Here is a 21,691-nt window from a genome sequence, read left to right as displayed (position 1 = left end):
ATCGATTTTCGAGCTGCATTGCGAGCTGTATTGAAAGTTCAAAGCGTCTCAGTTCAGCACACCAAAAAACACAAAAAAAAAATAGTTTATATGCTGTCACAACACCAGTTTATTCACTGCTCCACACCGTTGCTGCTGGCTGGTATCTGCTGTCGTCACCACCCCTGGGTTCGTTTCGTCTCGTCGCGTCACGTCACGTCTCGCCTCGCCTAGCCTCGCCTCATCTCGTCACACCTGCTGCATATGCTTCACCAACTGTACATTAGGGTACTGGTTTATAGAACAAAACAAACAATATTTCAAACAATTTTTTACTTCATTTTTTTCCTTAAACTAAAACTAAAAATACATAATTTAGTATGCGCATTTGTCTCTTTATATATTTAAGCCACCATGTCCTAAATAGTACATACTACAGTACCTACATACATATTTACTGTTACTCTAATACATACTACTTATTACAATTCCTTAATGATATTTTTTTTAAATAACTTTTTCCCCTTTTTTATGCTTTTATTTACTTTGATTTGCTTTTTATGCGCGTCTAAAATAATCAAAAATTATTGTTATATAATCTACAGATATTTTTGCAAAGAAAAATAATTTGAAATAATATGTAATAAGATGCATTGTGTACAAATTAAAAAATTTCAACTGTTTCGGCTGTCAAAAAATTTTAACTAATTTATAAATTTTAAAACTAATTTATAAAATTATATTAGATAACATAAAAATTATTTAAACCAAATTTTGTGTAAAAATATCTATTTTGTTGTATTATATGCAAATAAAATTAACTTAAAACATTTTAATTCGCCTAACAATCACAATTTTGAATTTTAGTAAATTTTCTTTTGTTCTATTTTGATTTCATAACAATAAAATTCATGTCAATTCATCAAAATAAACAGGGTGCTCTGTATGAAATGAATATAATTGCCGGATTAATTGTAGAAATTTAAAAAATATAAAATAATAAACGAGTAAATTTTTAACTTTTTTTTTTTAATATTGGTAATGATGATATGCAGAAGTAACTGTTTAATTTTTTTATTTTTTTTTTTTTGTAATTATTGGCTTAAGGTAAATATTTTATTACTAACATAAAATAAAATAACTTTGAATTATTTTTTTTTTAATATTGATAATAATTATTCTTGATTGAAATTATTGGATTTTATATAATTATTGAATAAACATAATTTTTTTTGTGATTATTTTTTTAATACTAACTTAAAATAAACTAACTTTCAATTAATTTTTTTTTTATATTGATTATAATTGTTTGAAATTATTGTCTTAGCTAAACATAATTTTTTTTTGTAATTAATTTTTTTTAATACTAATTTAAAATAAAATATATTTAAATTTAATTTGTTGTATATTAATAATAAAAAAAATTGTTTGTGCATTTCAACATAATTTGTAACAAACATGCATGATTTCTATAATTTCTATAAACAGTGTCTTTTTATAAATTTTAAAACTCGGCATAGCTTCATTAATGTCATAATGCAGAGCATTCTTTCAACTTTGGCTCTAGCCGAAGCCAACACTACATTCAACCGGTTAAACGCGCTCGTTATTTATTCTTCTAAATTCTAACCAAAATTTTCCAGCAATTAAATATTACGATTCGTTTGACGTCATATTATCCAACAACAACAACTTTAATATCGTCTGCTACAACTTCCTAACCGTCCAATAAACGTGATTCAGCCATGAGTGTATATTTCGGTAATGTACAGATTCTGCGTTAATCTTTCTAAAACCAAAAAAAAAAAATATTCGTATTCATAATTTCATTAACATTAAAATTTTCCATTTCATTATTGCTTGCTTTTTTTTTTTTTTACTTTTTGTGGTTTATAACCATTTGTTGTGTATATTTTTTTCCCTATATAATTTGCTTATTTTTTTTTACACTTTTTCGTTAAAATTAACATACCATTTTGTTAGGCACAAAACAAAAAAAATCAAGTTTTCTTCTTTTCAAACAGTGGCTTCTACAATAGCTAGTTGGCAGTGGCAATAGTGCGAGGTCATCAACGTTGGTCGTCCTCCCATTCACTCAGTATCAAATTGGGCTCTTCTCTTTTATATTCCTATTTTACAGGTTCTAAGCGCGCTCCAAACGTTTTCGTACGTGAACCAAGCCATTGCAACTATAAAGCAAACTTTCCAATGCAACTGTTTTTATTACCCCCCACACTTACCATAATTCTTATAATCGTACTTTATATAATACATAGTTTTGCCAATATATATATACATACATATAAACATATATATATAATATATAAATATCTAATTACTTACACATGAACATGAACATAAACACAACAAACATAGCTTAAGTAAAATCACATAGAGAATAGTTATGCATAAGTTAAGTGGTGCGGTTATTTTTTAATTTTTTTTTTCATTTAATTCAATCAAACTAGTTTTAAGTACTGAAAAAAAAAAACATAATAAACATTTGTAATTTTGTTAATTTAGTTTTAACTAAAATTGTCGATCATGCTGGACATGAGATTTGATTTTAAAGTGGTTGGAGATTATTTTGAGTTGTGTTATTTTTGCGAAGGGAGAGAGACAGAGCTGGAATGAGTGCCATGAGATAACTATATATATCTATAAATATCTATATCTATAAGTAGTATGTAAGTATGTGTGTGTGTCTTTATTAAGTATGAGAATGTAATTTTGATAGAATTAAATTTTTGTTCATATGGAGCTGTAGAAGGAAGCAATAATTTCGTCAAAGCTTCGGTACTTCACTTTACATTAAACTGTTGGATGTTGCTTTTCGATATTTGTATCTTCAAAATAAAAGTGTATTTATTTTTTTAATTTAAATTATAAAAACAATAGATTTGTTGCCATAAGAATGTCTCATATCGAAAGTTGCATATAATAACCAAGCTTTCATGAGCTTTCATTAAATTATGTTGATAAAGTTTCTTGAAGTTTTTTTTTAAATATTTTATATTGAAAATTGCATATAAGCCTGCCTGAGCTTTCAGGAACTTTAATTAAAGTATGTTGACATAGTATTTTTGTTGTTTTTAAAAAAATATTTTATGTTGAAAATTGCATATAAGCCTGCCTGAGCTTTCAGGAGCTTTCATAAAGCTTTCACATACATTGTTATAATATTTTTAATAATAAAAAATCAGGCTATACGCATATTGATCGTTTAAAAAATCCAGCTCATTTCGCCAAGTAGAACCCAATGCCTTGTTTTAAGATGCCTTAAAATTGATCAAAAAAATCAAATTGCTTACTTTATCAAATCGGGCATTTAAGAGCTTAGAGTGAAAAGTTGCTAAGCGCTCTTTGTAACAAGTATAAGTTGGAAAATATGACAATATATCTGTGCGAAAGTGAAAAATTTAATGTTTTAACAAATTTTAAATGGAAAATTAGAAAATTAATGATAAAAAATATATATGTATATCAAAAGCAATACTTAAAAGAAAAATATCGGTTAGTAAATATGAAAATTTATTATTGAACAAATTTGATTCTGATCAACCCTGTAATATTTGAAGAAGTGAATTTAGGAACTTTTGCGCTTTAAGTCGACGGTAAAACATTTGTATACACTTTCACTAAAATGCTTAAAATAAGCACACCATTTCAATGCTGCTTTCCTATTTAACACTTCCCCTTTTTAGTAGTCGTCGACATATATTTTTTTTAAATAATTTTTTTAATAAAATTCTGTTATCAATATGATTTAATCTACTCTAGTGTAGCTCTTTACCAACCGCTTTTGTACTCGTATTCACTATTTGTTGCTAAATGTGCTCATGTGTTTGTTTGCAAACAAATTTAAAGCAGTGTATGAGTATGGCTGTGTGTGTGTGTGTGTACTTATGCATTCAAAGTAATTTCCACAGCTCATCAACCAAATGCAGCCAAAACTATATATAAACCGTTATAAGAAATATTTTTTATCAATTAATTTGAAAGAAATCGAAATATAACAAAATAACCAGAGATTTTCTCAAACAAACGCAAGCAATTTGGCTGATGAATATAGTTGCTACAAGCAAAATAGCATAATTGGAAACTTGATTTAACAAAATTAGTTATAAAAAAATTAGATTTGAACAAAACTTACTTATAAGTCGTAGCACATAAAATTTAGCCCTTAAGCACATATATAAGTTTTTGTTAAAAATTATATATACATCATATATACAGATATGTATACATAAATATATATATAATATATATAAATATACATAAATTTACAATCCAAAAAACAAAAAAGAGTAACTAAATATGTTTGTCCATTTTCAATGAAATACAATTTTTATTTATTTTATTATTCTTACATAACAAATGACATGCTGCCACTTCTTTTCCCCTCTTTGGGCGTTATTAACGGAATTTTATGTATATTTGTAGATGCCAGCACATTTATGGACACAACGAATGCTTTGACGTCCACCTTGGGTGGAACTACGGGCGCTGGTGGTGCCGCTGGCGCAGTGCTTTGGCCCGCCGGCACAGAGACCAAGCAGGAGATCGATTCCGGCATGATGCCACCACCAATTACCACACAAATGCCGATGGGTGTGCGACGCCCTTCATTACCCACAGCCACGCCCATGTTGACCGATCAGCAGTTGGTGCGCATGAACGTCGCTGACACGCTCAAGACTGAGTTGATCGATGAGACATCGCAAAGCTCGCTGGCTGAGGTAATTCAAGCGCCCGATGTCGTTATGGCCAATTGTGGCGCACCCATTAGTCCGACGGCTATGCAATTTCACACACATTACGATCACAAGAATAGCATGGATGCGATGATGTTCGATTCGAATAGCATGTCCGCGTTTCCAGTAGCTGCCGTAGCGCCGCCATCTGTAGCGGCCGCCGTTGAGTTGGCCGTGAAAACCAAAATTGCTAAAGCTGTGGCACAACAACAACAGGCTGTCGCTGTGGACAAATTCATTACGGATTTGACCAAATCCACAGTGGTGGCAGATGATGCCACTGTGGCGGCTGTTGTCGAGGAAACTCTATTCAGCGGTGTCGGTGGTGTTAATAGCGCCGTCAGTGCGGTTATCGAGCATCCGTTCGATGACATTATGCAGCAACATCAACCACCGGCCGTACTCGAACGCAGTTTATCCATATCGAGCAACTCCTCTTCGAATTCTAACAGTTCGAGCGGCTCTTCGCCACACAATGGTCTCACAGCCACACTCTCTGTCTCACCAAATAACTCGTTGAATGGCCACAACTCACCCATTACACAGGATATTATATTGAATTCGGAACCTGCGGCTGTACTAAACGCCATGCCGATGCAACAACTCTTGCCTACAGCTTTGGGTGGCAGCCCGACTGCGGCCGTGTCACCGAACGCGGTGGTCGAGGCGGCCGTGCAAAGCACGCCAAATGCCGCTACCGTGACCGATCCCACTGGCGGCATTTCCACGGAAATGATCATGAATCCCGCTGTCTCGCCGTCCACTATTCTGTGCTCAGCTAACGGTGCTGCCACGGCTGTGGTGCCGAATATTATGGCGCCACACCAAGTCACCATGGCCAATTCGATTTTGAATGATATCGCCATGCAACCGCAACCGACACAACAACATGCTGCTGTCGCGGCCCTAGCGCTCAGCAACATTATAATGAGTCCGACCAACGCACCGGGTGCGGTGGTGGATGATGTGGCAAGTGTCGAACAGACTGTTGATCAACCGGCCGATGTTACGGTGGCCACTTCGACTGCCGTCAGTAATTTGATTATTAAAGCCGCTGCCGATCTGATATCGAATCAGGAGAAACAGCAGCAACAACAGCATATACAGCAACAACATCAGCAAATTCAGCAGCAACAACAACAGCATATACAGCAACAACATCAGCAAATACAGCAGCAGCAACAGCAAATACAGCAACAACAACAGCAAATACAGCAACAGCAATTACAACAACAACACCATCATCATCACCAACAAGCGGCACAGCAGCAGCAGCAGCAACAACATCAGCCCACGCAAGCATTAATAAATGGTGCCGCAGCCGCCGCCGCTGCCGCTGCTTCCACTGCCAGCACCAGCCCTTTGGTGAACTTGCTTTTAAATCATCCAGACGCGCCGCCATCGGCCGCAGTGGCAGCAGCCGCGGTCAGCGAAGTTCAGTCGCAATTCTCATTGGCCATGTGAGTGTCTTTCATTTCGCCACCACTCTAAATCCACCTGAGCTACTTGTAATAATCTATAATGTTCCATTTCATTTGCAGTCCTCCCACAGCCCCGCAGGAATCTCTCATTGTCGCTTTGGCCACCGAAAACTCAATGCAAAAGTCCGTCGCCGCAGCTGCAGTGACCACAAACGGCGCTGTTGTTACGCAACAAACTACTGCTCCAGCTGCCGGCATTCTCCCTGGCACTGCCGTTGGGCCCGTGCCACTTCCGCAAGAATTGACCACCATGTCGGATCAAGATTTGCTTAGCTACATCAATCCCAGCACTTTTGATCAAAGTAAGTGAATTTTTATTTGAATTTTTTTTTTTTTGAAGTTTGTAAATCCCAGAACGAGCCGTTGTAGACACTATATAGTATATCTACATACTTATGTAAATGATAAGCGTGACAAGCTGAGTCGATATAGCTATGTTCGTTTGTCTATCAGTAAGTCTGTCCGTCAGTCTGTCTGTATATACACGAACTAGTCCCTCAGTTTTTAAGATATCGATCTGAAGTTTAGCATAAACTCTTTTTTCGCCAAGAAGCTGTTCATTTTTCAGAACCTGAACGATCAAAATCAAGTTCTTGTGTGGAGAACTTTTTTTCTTCACAAAATTTAACATGAATTATTTTTAAAATCAATGGTACAATCTCCAAACGTATTGTTCAGATCGGACTACTATACCATATAGCTGTCATACAAACTGACCGATCAAAATCAAATATATTTTTTACCCTATATATAAAATGCGCATGAAAGGTATTGTAGCTTTGGTGCCACTGAAGTTGATGCCTTTTCTTGTTTAAATTTTTTTCGACAATTTCTCCAGTGGTGAATTTCGCAAAAATTATAAAAATAAAAATCTAATAAATCCCTCTTATTATATTGTACTTGCAGTCTAAAAACGTGGCGTTACTTGATTTCTACAAGTGAATAACGAGTGGGGTATTTCTTTTGTATACCGCTGATTGCGCTCAGAGGCATTGATTGGAGGCAGAGAATGGTTCATGGCCAAAGCGCCAGCCTAAAAGTTGCCCGACAGCATTGACATTTTGCTAATTAATTGTGACACACAAAAAATGTGGTGTCGAGTGTAGCTGGACGATGCTATGAGGCAGCTGCTGAAACAAAAACAACCACAACATTTAACAATAAATTAACTAGATATGAAATCATGCAGATAAATAATTTATACAACATGCATACATACAAGCACATACACATAAATAACTGTTGTCTTAATGTTAACTGGCAGTGAAACTGTGAAAAGCTTAAATTGAAACTTTTCGTCGTATTTAAATGTTGAATGGAGCAAAAAAATTGTTTTTATGTCCAAAAACTTGCATTACTAGCTGAAAATTATAGATTTTCCTTAATTTAATTGTGATTGCAACTATTATATTTTAATGTATGCCCTAAAATTACATTGAACTCAAGAAATAATGTGGAATTTTATGTTACTTTATGTATAATTGTGTCGTTACCGAATTTTTTTCTTTAAAATTTACATATTTTATTTGGGAACTGCTACTAAAACAAGTCTCTGGTGCTTTAAGCACAAAACTACAAATGAAAAATTTTTTTTTTTTAATTAAGTCAAATTATCTGAGCATAATTACTGAATTACTTATTACTGCCATAGGTCAAGTGAAGAATTGAGCTAACCCTTATTGTTATTATTATTGTTAAACTTAAAGTAACAAACATGATGAATTGAATTGTACTACTCTCGTCGGTATTGCAACAAAAAATATACACGAGACTACAACTATACATATAAATTTATACTATATAGTTTTTAATGTCAAGCTTTGAAATATAGTATGTAATACGTATTTTTGTATAAGTCTATACTATGTATCTGATTAATACATTTACTACAATAATTATATACACAAACATATACAATACAAAAAAAAAAAACATAACAGAAATAATATTTATATAAATAACAATTAAACATGTCTTACAAATATACACAATAATTTGCAAGCAAACGAATTTGCATTACAAATATGGTCAATAAGCTACAGTTAAGTTGAAAAGTGAACGCTAAATTATTGAATTGCACTAAATTTTTGTTTAAAAATTTTGCAGTTGAGTGTGTTGACATTTTTAGATATATATATATATATATATTTACATTTCAATTGGGCTCGAAGTAAAATTATAAAGCATACATGTTTACTATATATAAATAACTGTCTTGTAGAATAACTAATTTTTATGCTGTTTGGCTCATGTATGCACTTAGATTATTGAATGGATTAAATGTATACAGTGACCTGCGTTTTATGTGCACTTAAAATAAAATATATAAAAAATATAAAGTTAAATTTAAAAAATATAAAACTTACTAAACAAAAACAAAAACGTTCACTAAAGCAACACAAATTGGTGCAAAATTTTTAAAAATAAAAACAAAAAAATATATATTTATACAAAGTTGAGAGAATATTGCAAAAAGACTTTTTGATAGTTCGTTATTATAATTATTTTTTAATTAAAATTATTTTTGCGTTACACTGATAGCTTAGGCATTACATATAAGATTACATTTAAATTATAAGTGGAGTTTTTAATGTGCGTTGTTGAGTGATTAAAGCGTTTCGCAAAGACAGATTTCAGTATAATATGGAAAACGCTCATTGAGATTTTCGAAATTGTATTTTGAGCTGTTTCTCAAATATTGGAATCTTTGTTTTTTGTAAATTTGGCGTGAATTTGAAGAGATAGTTACTCATACATTTACACTTTTATTGTAGTCGTGATTGTGCGTATAACAACAATTTAGTGTATTTGAAAAGAAAAAATAAAGTAAAAATGAATAATAATTTTTGTTATTTTCCTATTTCTTTAAGCTTTTGCATATGGCAATTACTATTATTTTTTGCTTTAAATAAAGAAAAAGTCATTAAATTCAACTAGTATGGAAATGCAAATTGTGAGTAGTTGTAAATGTGGATATTAATTGTGATACAGTGCTGAATATGTGTATGTACACTCATACTTGTCTAAATTAAAATTTGAAGTCAAAAATGTGTAAAGTTTATAATAAACTTTAATGTTAAATAAATAATTTGTAATAAATGTTAATAAATTTAAACAACTTTAATTTAGCATAACTTAAAACAAACTTGCGATTAAACATATGTATATTTACTTGAAAAATACTTTGCCACACATGTTTCAAGCAACATTTAATACATTACTTATATTTTAATTGCATTTATTTATTTAAAATTTTTTTTACATTAATTTTTAATTTTTTTTTATTAGTTTTTTTATTAATTTTTTTTATTTAATTTATTTAATATTTTTTTACAAGAAATCATCACTAAATTTAGTTTACAAGTAATAATAAATACATAATATAATTGTTCTACCAACAGAATGCTTCCCTTTTTTGTTTACAAAAACAAAAAATTTAAACATAGCCTTATAACCTGTACATGTACATCTATTTATTTAAGTATGCATTAATTTAAGAAAAAATTAAATACAAAGAAGAATAAACAACGCTGACTTATAATAAATATTTGCAAGTTATATTAATGTACTCGTATTAGGGTGTCCGTTATATCCCAGTACAGTTTTTTCTTTTGCAAGCGCGCCCCGAAGTTTCAGTTTTTAACCTAAAAAAGGAGCCAACGTAAACAAGCTCTTTATTTTCAATTTAAATCGTGCCTAAATCATTTTACTTTTTCTTTTTATTTTATATCGTATTTTTTGGTCGGTTTGGTTATTCTAATTCCAAAATTTCCGTTCTACAAAAAAAGTCTTAATAATTTTTTTCATCAAAACATTCCTTCAAAAATCATACGCAGTTAAAGTTATGCATCACATATACTGTATTCGTATTGTACACCATGTCGTATGAGTAACACAGAATGCACAAAACACTTGTATGAATGTTCAGGTCATGTAAGTTGTAGATTTACTGGCTTAATGCAAAATATCCCATGTTGTATACAAAGGGTGATTTAGACACGATTCAAACTGAAAATAAAGCACTTGTTAACGTTTTATCCTTATTTTTAGGGCAAAAACTGCATCTTCGGAGGGCATTTGCAAAAAAACAATAAACTTAGAAAACAACGGACACCCTAATATACATATACATGCATACATATTATTTGTTTATTGTGAAGCATGGAAGTTTACTACGTTCTACATACACATATTTGCAATCTATACAGAGATTGTACATATTCTATATCTTAAGCTATCTGACTTTAGCTCTTTGTTTTAAAGTCGTCGTTTTAACGTACATACATACACACACATACAAACGAGTACATTTCACAATTGCAATGTATACAGCGAATGTTTTAATAAAAATAAATAAATAAAGTTCAAATATACACAAATAAATGAAAAATAAACTTAATATAAAAACACACATACACCTGTACATCCTTGACTTTGAAAGCATATAATATTTTCTGGTGTTTTAAACCACTATATGATCAAGTATCAACGCCTATTTGCAACTTGCGGATAAAAAGATAAAATTTTTATCAACCTATTTTAATAATAAGGGCAACTGAAGCGCCACACAGACCGTACAGGACATTAAGCGATGGCTAGTAGTGTTTTTGTATTTCTTTACACATATTATACACTGAGATAAGTTGTAAGTTGTGTTAAGGAGATATTTGTATAATTGTTTATTGTATACATAAATTGATGGTTTCAGATAAATAAATAAGTCATGAAAGTATATTTTATATTTTTTAATGTTCTTTCTTTTGGTGGAGCCTCGATTTTTTGAAATAAATACAGCGATTGTAAACCATTTCGATGAAAACTGAAAGTTATTGTATATAGCGAATTATAGAACTACCAATATCTTTCAAATATATTTTGTAATTAATTTTATAAAAATAATGGAATGTTTGTGGTGAAATGTTACCCAAATCGCTACCAATCCCATTTATATTTGGATCTTTTCTCCAATTGCATGAAATAGAGGGTGGCTTTGGCATTTATTCCTGCAGCTTCATCAATTTAAAATTATTAATTTTTTTTAAGTATAGAAGTGTAAGTGTATTTAATAATTTCAAAATTAAAATTCTTAAAAGGTTGTCTAATATTGATAAAATATGCATATTCAAGTCGTAAATCGATGATTATTTGCTAACATTCGTTTCACATCACTAAGGAAATTGTCAATAATAAATGTCAAGTGAGTGAAGCAGAAAAGAAAAACAAAAGGCCGAAGTAGATACAGAAGTTAATTCATTAAAATTGCTGTAAAATATAAAATTGCGTACTTAGATTATGAGTGTAAAGTTTTAGCACTATATTTAAGAAATATAAAAGCTGCGTTTAAGAGAAATTATGGATTTTTTGTTTGCACCTCTACCTGAAACAAATTGTAAATATCGATATATAGTAGGCAAGGCGACTCAATAATCTTCATATGTGTATATTTATTTACAGTTCAAATGAATACGGAAGAATTACGTTTATGGCAACGAAATGCCATATTCGAGTGTGAATGTGATAATTTCATTAATAGACGTATAGAAGCTGGTCGAACACACCTCCTGACACTGCCGAATCGGGCACACTCTGAGTTACCTGGAATTGATGCTGCGATACGGCAACATGGACTGCGGCTACCGGATGTAATGGGAAATAATGGTCACAGACCTATCTCCAGCGCCAGCAATAGTAATAGCATTGAGAACATTGAAAATGACAGCCATACAGATAGTAATGCTAATATATCGCCACCTCTTCCTCAAAGACGACGATTAGCGTCTAGAAACGTGGAATATGATCGTGATAATATGCTTGACAGAATATACCAAGAAGCTCTGTTGACAGCTTTTCGAACGAGAGGGTTAAGTGCAATTCGTAATCCTTAATACTAATGGAAATGTTCGCTATTTGGGTGGGCGAAGGAGGCAAAACTACCGACTTCAATGAATAATAATAAAAAATTGTATGTATCTTAAATATTTATGAAATTTTAAATAAGAGATCTTAATTGAAACGAAATTCCTTGGAATTGTATCTATGTAGCTCTAAAATTGTAGAACTTTACGGTAATTTTTAATTAAACAAAATATTAACAAATGAAGAATTAGTTGTGTAAAATTGATTTTTACCAATTTTTTTTTTAACATCAGATACATGTACCGAAAACCTTATAATATGAATATTTTAGGTAAATTAAATGCTTTGCAAATTCAAAGCTTGATACGTAATTGTGAATGAGTGCAGTTTATCAGAGAACGTATATCATATACGATATACGTTCTCTGACGAGAATGAGAACAGAGGGCATAAATGGAAAAAGATTTATCAGCTGTTTAAATAGCGGTTATTTCATGCCATTGACAATTTTGTTTTTGCTCCATGTGCCTATTTGAATGATATTTTCGTAGGCCAATAGTTTGTGTTTAATATTATTGAAGGATAATTATCATACTTTAATTAACAAGGAAACAAAATGTCTTCAATAGAAAGTGAAACTGCTGCGCTCAGTGAAATGGTTTGTGTTAAACATTGAATTAAATAAAAATTCTTTACGTGGACACTAAAATTTTTCACCTACTTATGTAGGAGCGTCTAACAGCTCATTTGCGCACAGAAATAGAAAAAACAAAACGTGGCGAGGGGCTTGAATTTGAAGAAGATGAAGAGTACGTAAAGTTGCAAACCGAGAACACAAAACTCAAGCACCGTTTAGCGATTTTAAACAAGGTTATATTTTATCATATAATAATAGTATGTCATCACTAAATTTTATTGCTTAATGATTCAGGCTATAGCAGCAGAAACAAATACCATAGGTGCGGCTGCTGAAGTGACTACAAAATATCAACCTGCCGAGCTACCAGTTGCGGTAAACGAAATGATTTCAATAACCGAACATCTTGTGGATTTATTTACAAATGCTATCGCTTTGGCATTCCCAGAGCTTGCTGGTACCCAAGCAATCATATCACCGGTGAATACCAACGCTGCTAAATTTGGTGATTATCAATGCAACAGTGCAATGTCACTCGCAAAGACTTTAAAAGCTACTGGTGTAAATAAATCGCCTAGGGATATAGCTAATGAAATAGTTAAACATGTTGTACAATCGCCACTCGTAGCAAAAACCGAGGTCGCAGGTGCAGGTTTCATCAACGTATTCCTCCAAAAGTATTCGATACATTACATTGTAACGATCAAAAGTTTTTAAATTTGTACTTTTCAGAGATTATGCTGCGCATGCTATTGATACACTTTTACGTAAAGGCGTTAATCCACCGGCTAGCCGAAAGCAACGCGTACTTGTTGACTTCTCTTCACCCAATATAGCAAAACAGATGCACGTTGGCCATTTGCGTTCAACAATTATTGGTGAGTCCATATGTCGTTTGCTTGAGTTTCTGGGACACGATGTTTTGCGCGTCAATCATCTGGGTGATTGGGGTACTCAATTTGGTATGCTTATTGCGCACTTGGAAGATCGTTTTCCCAATTTCCTAAACGAAAGTCCACCTATTGGTGACTTACAAGCATTCTACAAGGAATCGAAAAAGAGGTGAGTTAAATAAAGCAATAATGACAAACAAACTTTTATAATTTTAATTATTAAACAAAGTATTTTTAATTTATCAATTTGTTTCCCATAAAAAGTTGGAGAACAATTTACACTCTTTCTAAATTTTCTACCAAATACTTTTTTAATTTAACATTTTTAGGTTTGACGAAGATGAAGCATTCAAGAAGCGTGCATACAATTGTGTCGTACTTTTACAAGGCGGTGACGCAAATTCAACAAAAGCCTGGAATCAAATTTGCGATGTTTCACGTCAAGAATTCCAAAAAATCTATGATCGCCTGGATGTAACACTCAAACCAATCGGCGAGTCTTTCTATCAGTCACGTATGATAGAAGTTGTCAAGTATTTGGAATCGAAAAATCTACTCGAGGAAGACGACGGTCGCAAGATCATGTGGGCCGACGAAAGCTCATCGGGCATACCCTTAACGATTGTCAAGTCTGACGGCGGTTTCACTTATGACACATCGGACATGGCTGCAATCCGTTATCGTTTAGAAGAACAAAAAGCTGAATGGCTGATATATGTTGTAGACTCTGGTCAGAGCACACATTTGCAAAATATTTATCGTGCCGCTGAACGCGCGGGCATATTCAATCCGAAAATTCACCGTGCTGACCATGTGAACTTTGGCGTAGTGCTAGGAGAGGATGGTAAAAAATTCAAAACCCGTTCCGGTGAGACAGTTAAACTGTCTGATCTGTTGGATGAAGGTTTGAAACGTGCGCTAAATAAATTATTGGAAAAGGAGCGTGATAAGGTGCTTACACCAGAAGAGCTGAAAGCAGCACAAGAATCTGTGGCCTATGGTTGTATCAAATATGCCGATTTAAGTCACAATCGCACAAACGAATATGTATTCTCCTTCGACAAGATGTTGGAGGATCGTGGCAACACGGCCGTATATCTGCTCTATGCATTTACTCGTATATGCTCAATTTCACGTAATTGTGGCGAAGACTTCTCCGACCTATCTAAAATACTGGATAGTGGCACAGCTATTGATTTGGCACATGAAAAGGAATGGAAATTGGCAAAGACACTATTGAAGTTCCCCGATGTATTGGTTAAGATTTCAAAGGATCTGCTATTGCACACGCTTTGTGAGTTCTGTTATGAAATTTGTACTGTGTTCTCCGAATTCTACGACAATTGCTATTGTATTGAAAAAAATAAGAGTGGCGAAATTATCAAAGTCAATCGAGGCCGCATTTTGCTGTGTGAAGCTACCGCTGCGGTGCTAAAGCAGTGCTTCTATATTTTGGGCTTAAAGCCAGTTTCTAAGATATAAAATATTAAGTATCCATTTTTTACAGAGCAAAGCGTTTGATAAAATCGAGAAAAATAAAAATAATAATAAAACTTAAAAAATTGATTTTGTTTCAATCTTTTAAACAATTTAAATTATTTTATTATATTATAATGATATTCAAACAAATTAATATGAGAAACTTTAGAAAAGGATCTAACTAACCTCGGAAAAATTTTTTAACTTTAACTAAATCTCTTAATTTATAGCACGCTATATATTATTTTCTACTTGTTAATATTTTCTTATCGTACTTAAATTATTTTTTATACATTTTACATTTATTTCGAGTTTTTGTGAAACTTTTCAACAGTTGGCGACCCGGTGTCGCTTTCCTTCAGTTGTCGAAGCTGACATTGTTGTGACAGTATCAGCTGTTTATATTGTGTTTATTTTTTCACTTGTAAAAATTTGCATCAATTTACACTACAATGGACAAAGAAATTCCTTTCGAGGATCTTGTGGATCGTGCCAACGAAAAAATAGAACTTGGTTATGAGTTGATCTCACAATTAGAAGAATATAGACAAATAAATGGTGTGGATAAAATTCAACGAAAAATCAGTCAAGAAGTGAAGTTTTTGCAGAAGGTAAACCATATGGAACATATATTGTTTGCAGTAAATAATCGTAACTGAATGCTTTAAGAAATTATAACATACATGCATAGCTATTTATTGAGCTCTCGATATTTCGCAATCTCTGAAACACTTGCAGGTTATTAAAAACGAAAAGCTAAAGTTAAATCACGTTCAATGCAGCAACCTTACGCATTACGCCTTCCTTGTGCAAATATTGAAATTACAGCGGGATGTAGTACATCTCGACTGTGGCTTTCCAGTGGAAGGACGCAGTAACCCACTGCGTGTAGATATTGTCTGTGAGAATGGGTTGAAGTGGATAAAAGGTGGGTCAATCTTACGAATATATTTGAGTTGTTTTTAATTACTAATTCATCAAATTCGTACAGCCATTGCACGTAATTCCAAATCTTTGGCTGATGCGGCAAAAGGTGCGGCCAGTTATGGAGCGCGTAGCATATTGGATCAAGCGGAAGAGTTTGTAGAAGCCAGCGCGCAACATTTATGCATGTTCAAGCCGCCAAAGGTACGTGTGCATACTTATTTTATATATTTTTTATATGCGTAATAATAAACATATTTCTCAGGTGGTTTTCTATTTTAGTCAAACCATTGATAACACGCTGCTTGTAGAACTGCAAGAAATCGGTGTTGAAATTGCTTCTATTGCGGAACCCTCCGAAAGTGATGACGGCGCAGATATTTCGAATGTCACCACATTAAATATAGACATTACCACATTATTGGCATATATAAGCAACGTGTGCAATGGCAGCTGCAATTGGTTGTTCCGTGAGGGCATACTTACCGAGCAGGCGGAAAAGGAGCGACAGACACCATTAAAACCTGTCTTAGATAATCTATTTAAAGGTGAAGTGGCAGATACAGTAATATGAATTTTAGCTCATTTTTACGTCATTGTCAGGCAAACGTCTCATATGTTGCGAAACAGCATACAAATCGTTTGAAGAGATTATCTCTTTGTTGGCGGGCCCACAAGAACACAAGCGTGCGGCGGAATTAATGCAAATTGTAGAAGTTTTGCCCGATGTGACTACGGTGCCAGATGAATTAGCTGTGATTAAATTTAGCGGTAAAATAAACCAGAGAAGCTTGAAAATTTTCGCCTTCGGCATGCAAATGAAAGCGGTGACTGTGACCTCAAATAAAGCATTCGTACGTTCTGCGAAAATGCAGGTGGGTTTTACAAAAAATGTAAATATTTTTGTGTTATCTCTTGATGTAAAAAAATTGCTGATGTATTTCAGGGCATCAATGTGCCAGTGTTTACACACCAGGCCAGAGCATTAACGGAAGCTAAGGAGTCATCTGCCACACCCATACAATGATTATCAATTTCGGTAATATGACTTGGTTGGTGATTAACATACGATTATAGTTAACGAAAACTCAAAAACCATTTCATTGCATATTTCTAAATCATTTTTATTGTGTAAATTTAGCTATTTTCCTATTGTTAAACCAATGTGACGAAAATTTGTAAAAAGTAAATTTAAATATGTTATGTAGATGTAAGCATACATATAATGCACAGCCAAATTGTACAACAAAAGTGTTCCAAAGCGCATATGCTTGCTGCAGACGAAATCACTGCCACACTGCTTAATTCTCTTCGTTCTCGTAGAAACTTTGCAAAAGTGCGAAATAGCTCATCGATGAGCTGATTAACTGAAACGATAAATGATATGTAGTTATATAGATGTATAATTAATTTAAGTATATTGTTCATAAAGTATTATGTCTTATGTACATACGCCGGAGAAGCTGTTCAGCGACAATATTGAGAACTTCATCGCCGTTATGCATGTCTGTCTTTGACTGCGCATAATCATGAATTGCAATTTTTTGCGAAAAGCGGCACTCGTGGAATAATATACTATTGGCGCCGAGTGCTTCGTTTTTTCATCTTCGTCGGGACGCATGTTATTTACGGCATTGGTATTTGCATTAGTGGCAGCTACTTTGACGCCAGACTCCCAGTTGCAGGCATACAAGTGGTTGGCCATCTCGAGGGACTGCAGTGTTTCGAATAAAAGCTAATATTATTATAATTGTTATAAACATATATTTATGTAAAATTATCAACATGAATAAACCGTAAATTTGATTAAAATGTTTTATTTTTGTGTTAATTCACTAAATACGTTTTTCTTTCTGCGTTTATTCTTCGCTCAAGTAACATGTTTACAATTTGATGTTGCGCGACAATGTTGCCAACAACAGATGTTGCAGTAACTGTGCGCCTGGTGGAATTTATGAAATTGCAATTTGCGTTAGTTATAAGTGCTTCAGGTTTAGGGGTGGGCACTTATTAAAAAAATTTTTTTTTTTAGTTTTATTTCTGTAACCGAGTTATTTTTATTTAGTTTAAAAAATATGGATTTGATTCAATTTATTGATATATTTTATCTGATACAAAAAAATGTTGTAAAAAAAAATTAAAAAGTTTTATAAAATATTATACGAAATATTAAAATAATATTAACTGCATTTTATATGAAAAATAATATTTTAATATTTGTCATAAAAATAATTCTTTAAAAAACTTTTTGTATTTCAAAATGTTAATAAATAAATATTATTGTAAATTTGTTGTAAAAAATATTTTTTTTTTTAAATAAAGTAATTTTTAAATGAGGTTGCCATGTAAATTACTAAATAATGTCAAAATTTGTCTTTTTGCAAATTAAAGTAATTTTTTAAAGAGAAAGTAAAAATAAGAAGTTACCATATGTTAAAAAAATAAAGTTTCAATTCAAAAATTACTACTTCTTTAAAAATTTAAATAATCACAAATGAAAGATATTTAAGTATTTTTATTACATATGTAAATATTATTTTATGTGGTTGCCATCTGCCGATAAATTATAAAAATAATTTGCTGCCGAAAAATTAGTTGAAAAAGGATTTACACGTATTTTAAAAATATTCACAGGATCAAGTATGTGCAAAAATTTAAATGGAGTTGCCACTGTCATTAAAACCAAAAATAAAATTTCAAATAAAAATTAACAAATATTTAAATATTTGAAAGGTACATAAGCAAATTTTATTTAAAATATACTATTTATAGAGTTGCCATCTGGAAAAAAATATAAAAAGAGTCAATTTCAGAAAGATATGTTTAAAAATACTCTACTCTATACAAATTTTAAAAACTTTAGAGGACTTGAGATTATGCAAAGCTTGAATGAGGTTGCCATCTTTTCAATTAAAAAACCGCTAGTTAATTAAAATTTGAAATAATTTCAATACAGATATCAAATAAAAGGTATTTAAGCAACTTTTAATATTAAAATACTTTCTGGTGGGGTTGCCATTTGCTAAAAATGTATAAAAATATTTTTTTTTGTAAAAACAGTACTGCATAAGCACTTTAACTACTTTTTTAGGGTTGAATTTCTGTAAAAAAATTAAAAGGGTTGCCAACCTTACTATTTATAATCATCAACTAAAAACCATTAATTCTGAAATTTTTTTAAAATATTTGTGTGAAATACACACAATTATATTTATGCATTCAATACAAACGTTTTGAATTATCTGGTCACCATTCCAGCAAAGCAGAAATAATTGTGAGAGCGATGAGAGAATGTAAACCAAAAATTTTACAAATTCACCAATGAACATGTTATTACCCTGGAAAAGGATTAAAAGATGTTTGTATATAGATATGTATTTTAACTCTCGGATTTTAATTAAAATATAAATAAATATTAAGAATATATAAATCTGTTAGAAGAGAGGCAAAAGAAAATATAGGGTACACTTTTTAGAAGTAATTTTAGTAAGAAAATATTAAAAAATTATGTATAAATTTTTTTATTATTAAAATACAATATTTAGTTATTTACTTGAAGATCATTACTATTACTATTTAACGGTTTTTAATTCCAAATGTAAATAAATATTAAGAATATATAAATTTAATAGATCAAATGCAAAGGCAAATCTAAAAAACGCTTTTGAGGAGCAATTTGCATTTAAATCTTAAAAAAAAATTTAAAAAAATTAAAAAAATATATATATTTAAATTTACATAATAATTTTTGAAAATTTTTTTTTTTTTTTTTTTTAGAAATATATAACTAAATATTTTACTTTAAGAATTTATTTGGCCTAATCATTACTGTACTTACCGCCACCAATTGAAAGCCCACCATGCAAATTAGAACCGATGAAATCATAAAATTCACCAACAAAATGGGACTGAAGAATTCTTCCATGCGACTGACGAAACTGAAAATGGTATACAAGTAAAATCAAACTTTTATTCCACCTTTTCCCGTTTTTCTTCTTCGTTAGCTCACTTAAATAATACACAATGCTTGCTAGCAATTCTATCCAGGCGACGAATGCATTCCCGTTGATAAACCGCCTCTGTGCCATATCCAGCTCGAGTCGCTGCATACGAATCGGGTATAATATTATCGATTTGCGTGTGTAGAATGCGAAACTGGCCACAAGTGTAGGAGACAAAGAAGCCAAATAGCGAATCCTCAGCGAAGAGTGTGGTCACCACACAAACACCGGCCCAAGCGGTGAATAAATAGGTGAGCGCATAACGCCAGCCGTGATTTGCGTTGTAAGGAAATAACATTTTATAAGGGAATGGCTTCGGCGCGCTCTCTAAGGCATCGGGTTCTGTATTCACCGTTAACATATAAAGTTCCACCAAGGGCAGAATGCAGTACATGGTAATGAGGCTGGCCTCGAGAACCGAGATTACTTGAAAGACACGCATATTGCGGGCACAAGCGCGCTCAACGGTGGGATGTGAAGAGCTGTGGTGGAAAAGTACAATCAAAATATACATTTTTTATAGTTAACTCCTTGTTCTGATTTTTCACTCTTCACATATGTACCTCGTTATCCAAATATCCTTCACGAACTGTGCTAACAATTGTTGGAATTCCCGTTGATGCAGTCTCAAATGCAGCAAGCGCACAAAGTTCAACACACCCATAAATGTGGTGCAGCCGTTCTCCGTGGTGACCGTTATATTGCCGAAAGATTTCAGCAGGAATGCGCTCTGAAAACCTATGGTTATGCCTACCATGGCCACCACATACCAGGCCCAGGTGCTGTAGAGCAAACGAAAGTATTTCTCAAACTCACCAGTCACATTGAGTTTTAGTGGCCACGATCCGTTCAGTTTTAGCCAAATACATTGTAAGGGAAATCTGAAGTTTATTGGATCCTTCAACGGCTTCGGATTGAATAACATCTTGAAGACTGTTAATTTTTTTAGAGAGTAGTAGTATAGGGATTTGACGGCTAACAGGCAAATAAACGCTGTAAACTGACAATCAGTTAGCATTTCCTGGTATTTATAACGATGGGACGGCTACCTTTTCCCCAATTAAATTGATGTGGGCGTGTAAAGGACTTAACATTTCTCTTTTAACTGTCATTCACGTGAGACGGCTGCACAAACGGCATTTTTAATTAGTTGATTTTGTGTGGCCATTCAATTGGGTGATGTGCAATTTAAATGTTAGCTGAATTTTTAGATTGTCAATAATTTTGTTCAGTACGCACAGTGAATAAATGATGCTTAACCCATTATGGGCGTGGAAAATTTAATAATTTAAGTCCTTTTTTAATTTCATTTATTGGTCATAAAAAATATGAACAGAATGACAAATGGTTACAAATATTAAAAAAAAAATCTTATTAGAGAGTTGCCACCTATTTAATTTACTATATGTACAAATATGAAATAACGAAAAAATTTAATACGATATCAAATAGAAAATGTTTCAGAAAGCTTAAAGTTGAAAAAAATTTAAATAACGTTGCCACCTATTTAAAAAATCCACAAAATAAAATGTCTAAAGTAAATTAATAAAACATTGTAAAAGGAAAAGATTTAAGAAAGCTTAGAGTTGTAAATATTTTTGATGAAGGTTGCCACATATTTTAAAAATCAAAAAATTAAGGTGAATAAAAAATATATGTTTAAAATTAAAAGGTTTTGAAAGTTTAG

At 32.3% G+C, this 21,691-nt stretch overlaps 5 protein-coding genes across 10 annotated transcripts in view; 4 read left to right on the top strand and 1 right to left on the bottom strand.

Annotated features, from left to right (window-relative positions):
- The window catches only part of NFAT (NFAT nuclear factor), an 88,391-nt gene extending 80,711 nt beyond the window's left edge, over positions 1-7,680 (top strand). For all 6 annotated transcript variants that reach the window (XM_036368953.2, XM_036368952.2, XM_070110407.1 and 3 more), the window contains 3 exons: positions 4,423-6,193; positions 6,275-6,516; positions 7,121-7,680. In XM_036368953.2, coding sequence (XP_036224846.2) covers positions 4,423-6,193; positions 6,275-6,516; positions 7,121-7,125 — 2,018 coding nt within the window. In that variant the 3' untranslated portion in view covers positions 7,126-7,680. The remainder of the gene's footprint in view (positions 1-4,422; positions 6,194-6,274; positions 6,517-7,120) is intronic.
- A 3,721-nt stretch (positions 7,681-11,401) lies between these two features.
- On the top strand, positions 11,402-12,232 carry LOC138855703 (uncharacterized). The gene is made up of 2 exons (XM_070110408.1): positions 11,402-11,603; positions 11,669-12,232. The coding sequence occupies exons 1-2, from the start codon at positions 11,567-11,569 to the stop codon at positions 12,097-12,099; spliced, it is 468 nt and encodes a 155-aa protein (XP_069966509.1). The 5' UTR covers positions 11,402-11,566; the 3' UTR covers positions 12,100-12,232.
- Positions 12,233-12,396: 164 nt separating this feature from the next.
- Positions 12,397-15,162, top strand: ArgRS (arginine--tRNA ligase-like protein). Its single transcript, XM_014238944.3, has 5 exons — positions 12,397-12,728; positions 12,800-12,940; positions 13,002-13,384; positions 13,440-13,769; positions 13,930-15,162. The coding sequence occupies exons 1-5, from the start codon at positions 12,687-12,689 to the stop codon at positions 15,080-15,082; spliced, it is 2,049 nt and encodes a 682-aa protein (XP_014094419.2). The 5' UTR covers positions 12,397-12,686; the 3' UTR covers positions 15,083-15,162.
- Positions 15,163-15,447: 285 nt separating this feature from the next.
- On the top strand, positions 15,448-17,815 carry LOC106620442 (UPF0415 protein C7orf25 homolog). Its single transcript, XM_014238946.3, has 6 exons — positions 15,448-15,690; positions 15,818-16,007; positions 16,071-16,207; positions 16,269-16,551; positions 16,607-16,878; positions 16,950-17,815. Exons 1-6 carry the CDS (start codon positions 15,532-15,534, stop codon positions 17,028-17,030), a joined length of 1,122 nt encoding a protein of 373 aa, XP_014094421.2. The 5' UTR covers positions 15,448-15,531; the 3' UTR covers positions 17,031-17,815.
- On the bottom strand, positions 17,102-21,330 carry Or13a (Odorant receptor 13a). The gene is made up of 6 exons (XM_014238945.3): positions 20,568-21,330; positions 20,013-20,486; positions 19,842-19,941; positions 19,234-19,341; positions 17,457-17,717; positions 17,102-17,370 (listed from the first exon to the last, which is right to left on the bottom strand). Exons 1-6 carry the CDS (start codon positions 21,020-21,022, stop codon positions 17,305-17,307), a joined length of 1,464 nt encoding a protein of 487 aa, XP_014094420.3. The 5' UTR covers positions 21,023-21,330; the 3' UTR covers positions 17,102-17,304.
- Between the last annotated feature and the right edge of the window lie 361 nt (positions 21,331-21,691).

The sequence above is a fragment of the Bactrocera oleae genome, chromosome 5 (assembly GCF_042242935.1).
Source record: "Bactrocera oleae isolate idBacOlea1 chromosome 5, idBacOlea1, whole genome shotgun sequence".
Lineage (NCBI taxonomy): Eukaryota > Metazoa > Arthropoda > Insecta > Diptera > Tephritidae > Bactrocera > Bactrocera oleae.
This window is presented reverse-complemented; position numbering and strand designations above follow the sequence as displayed.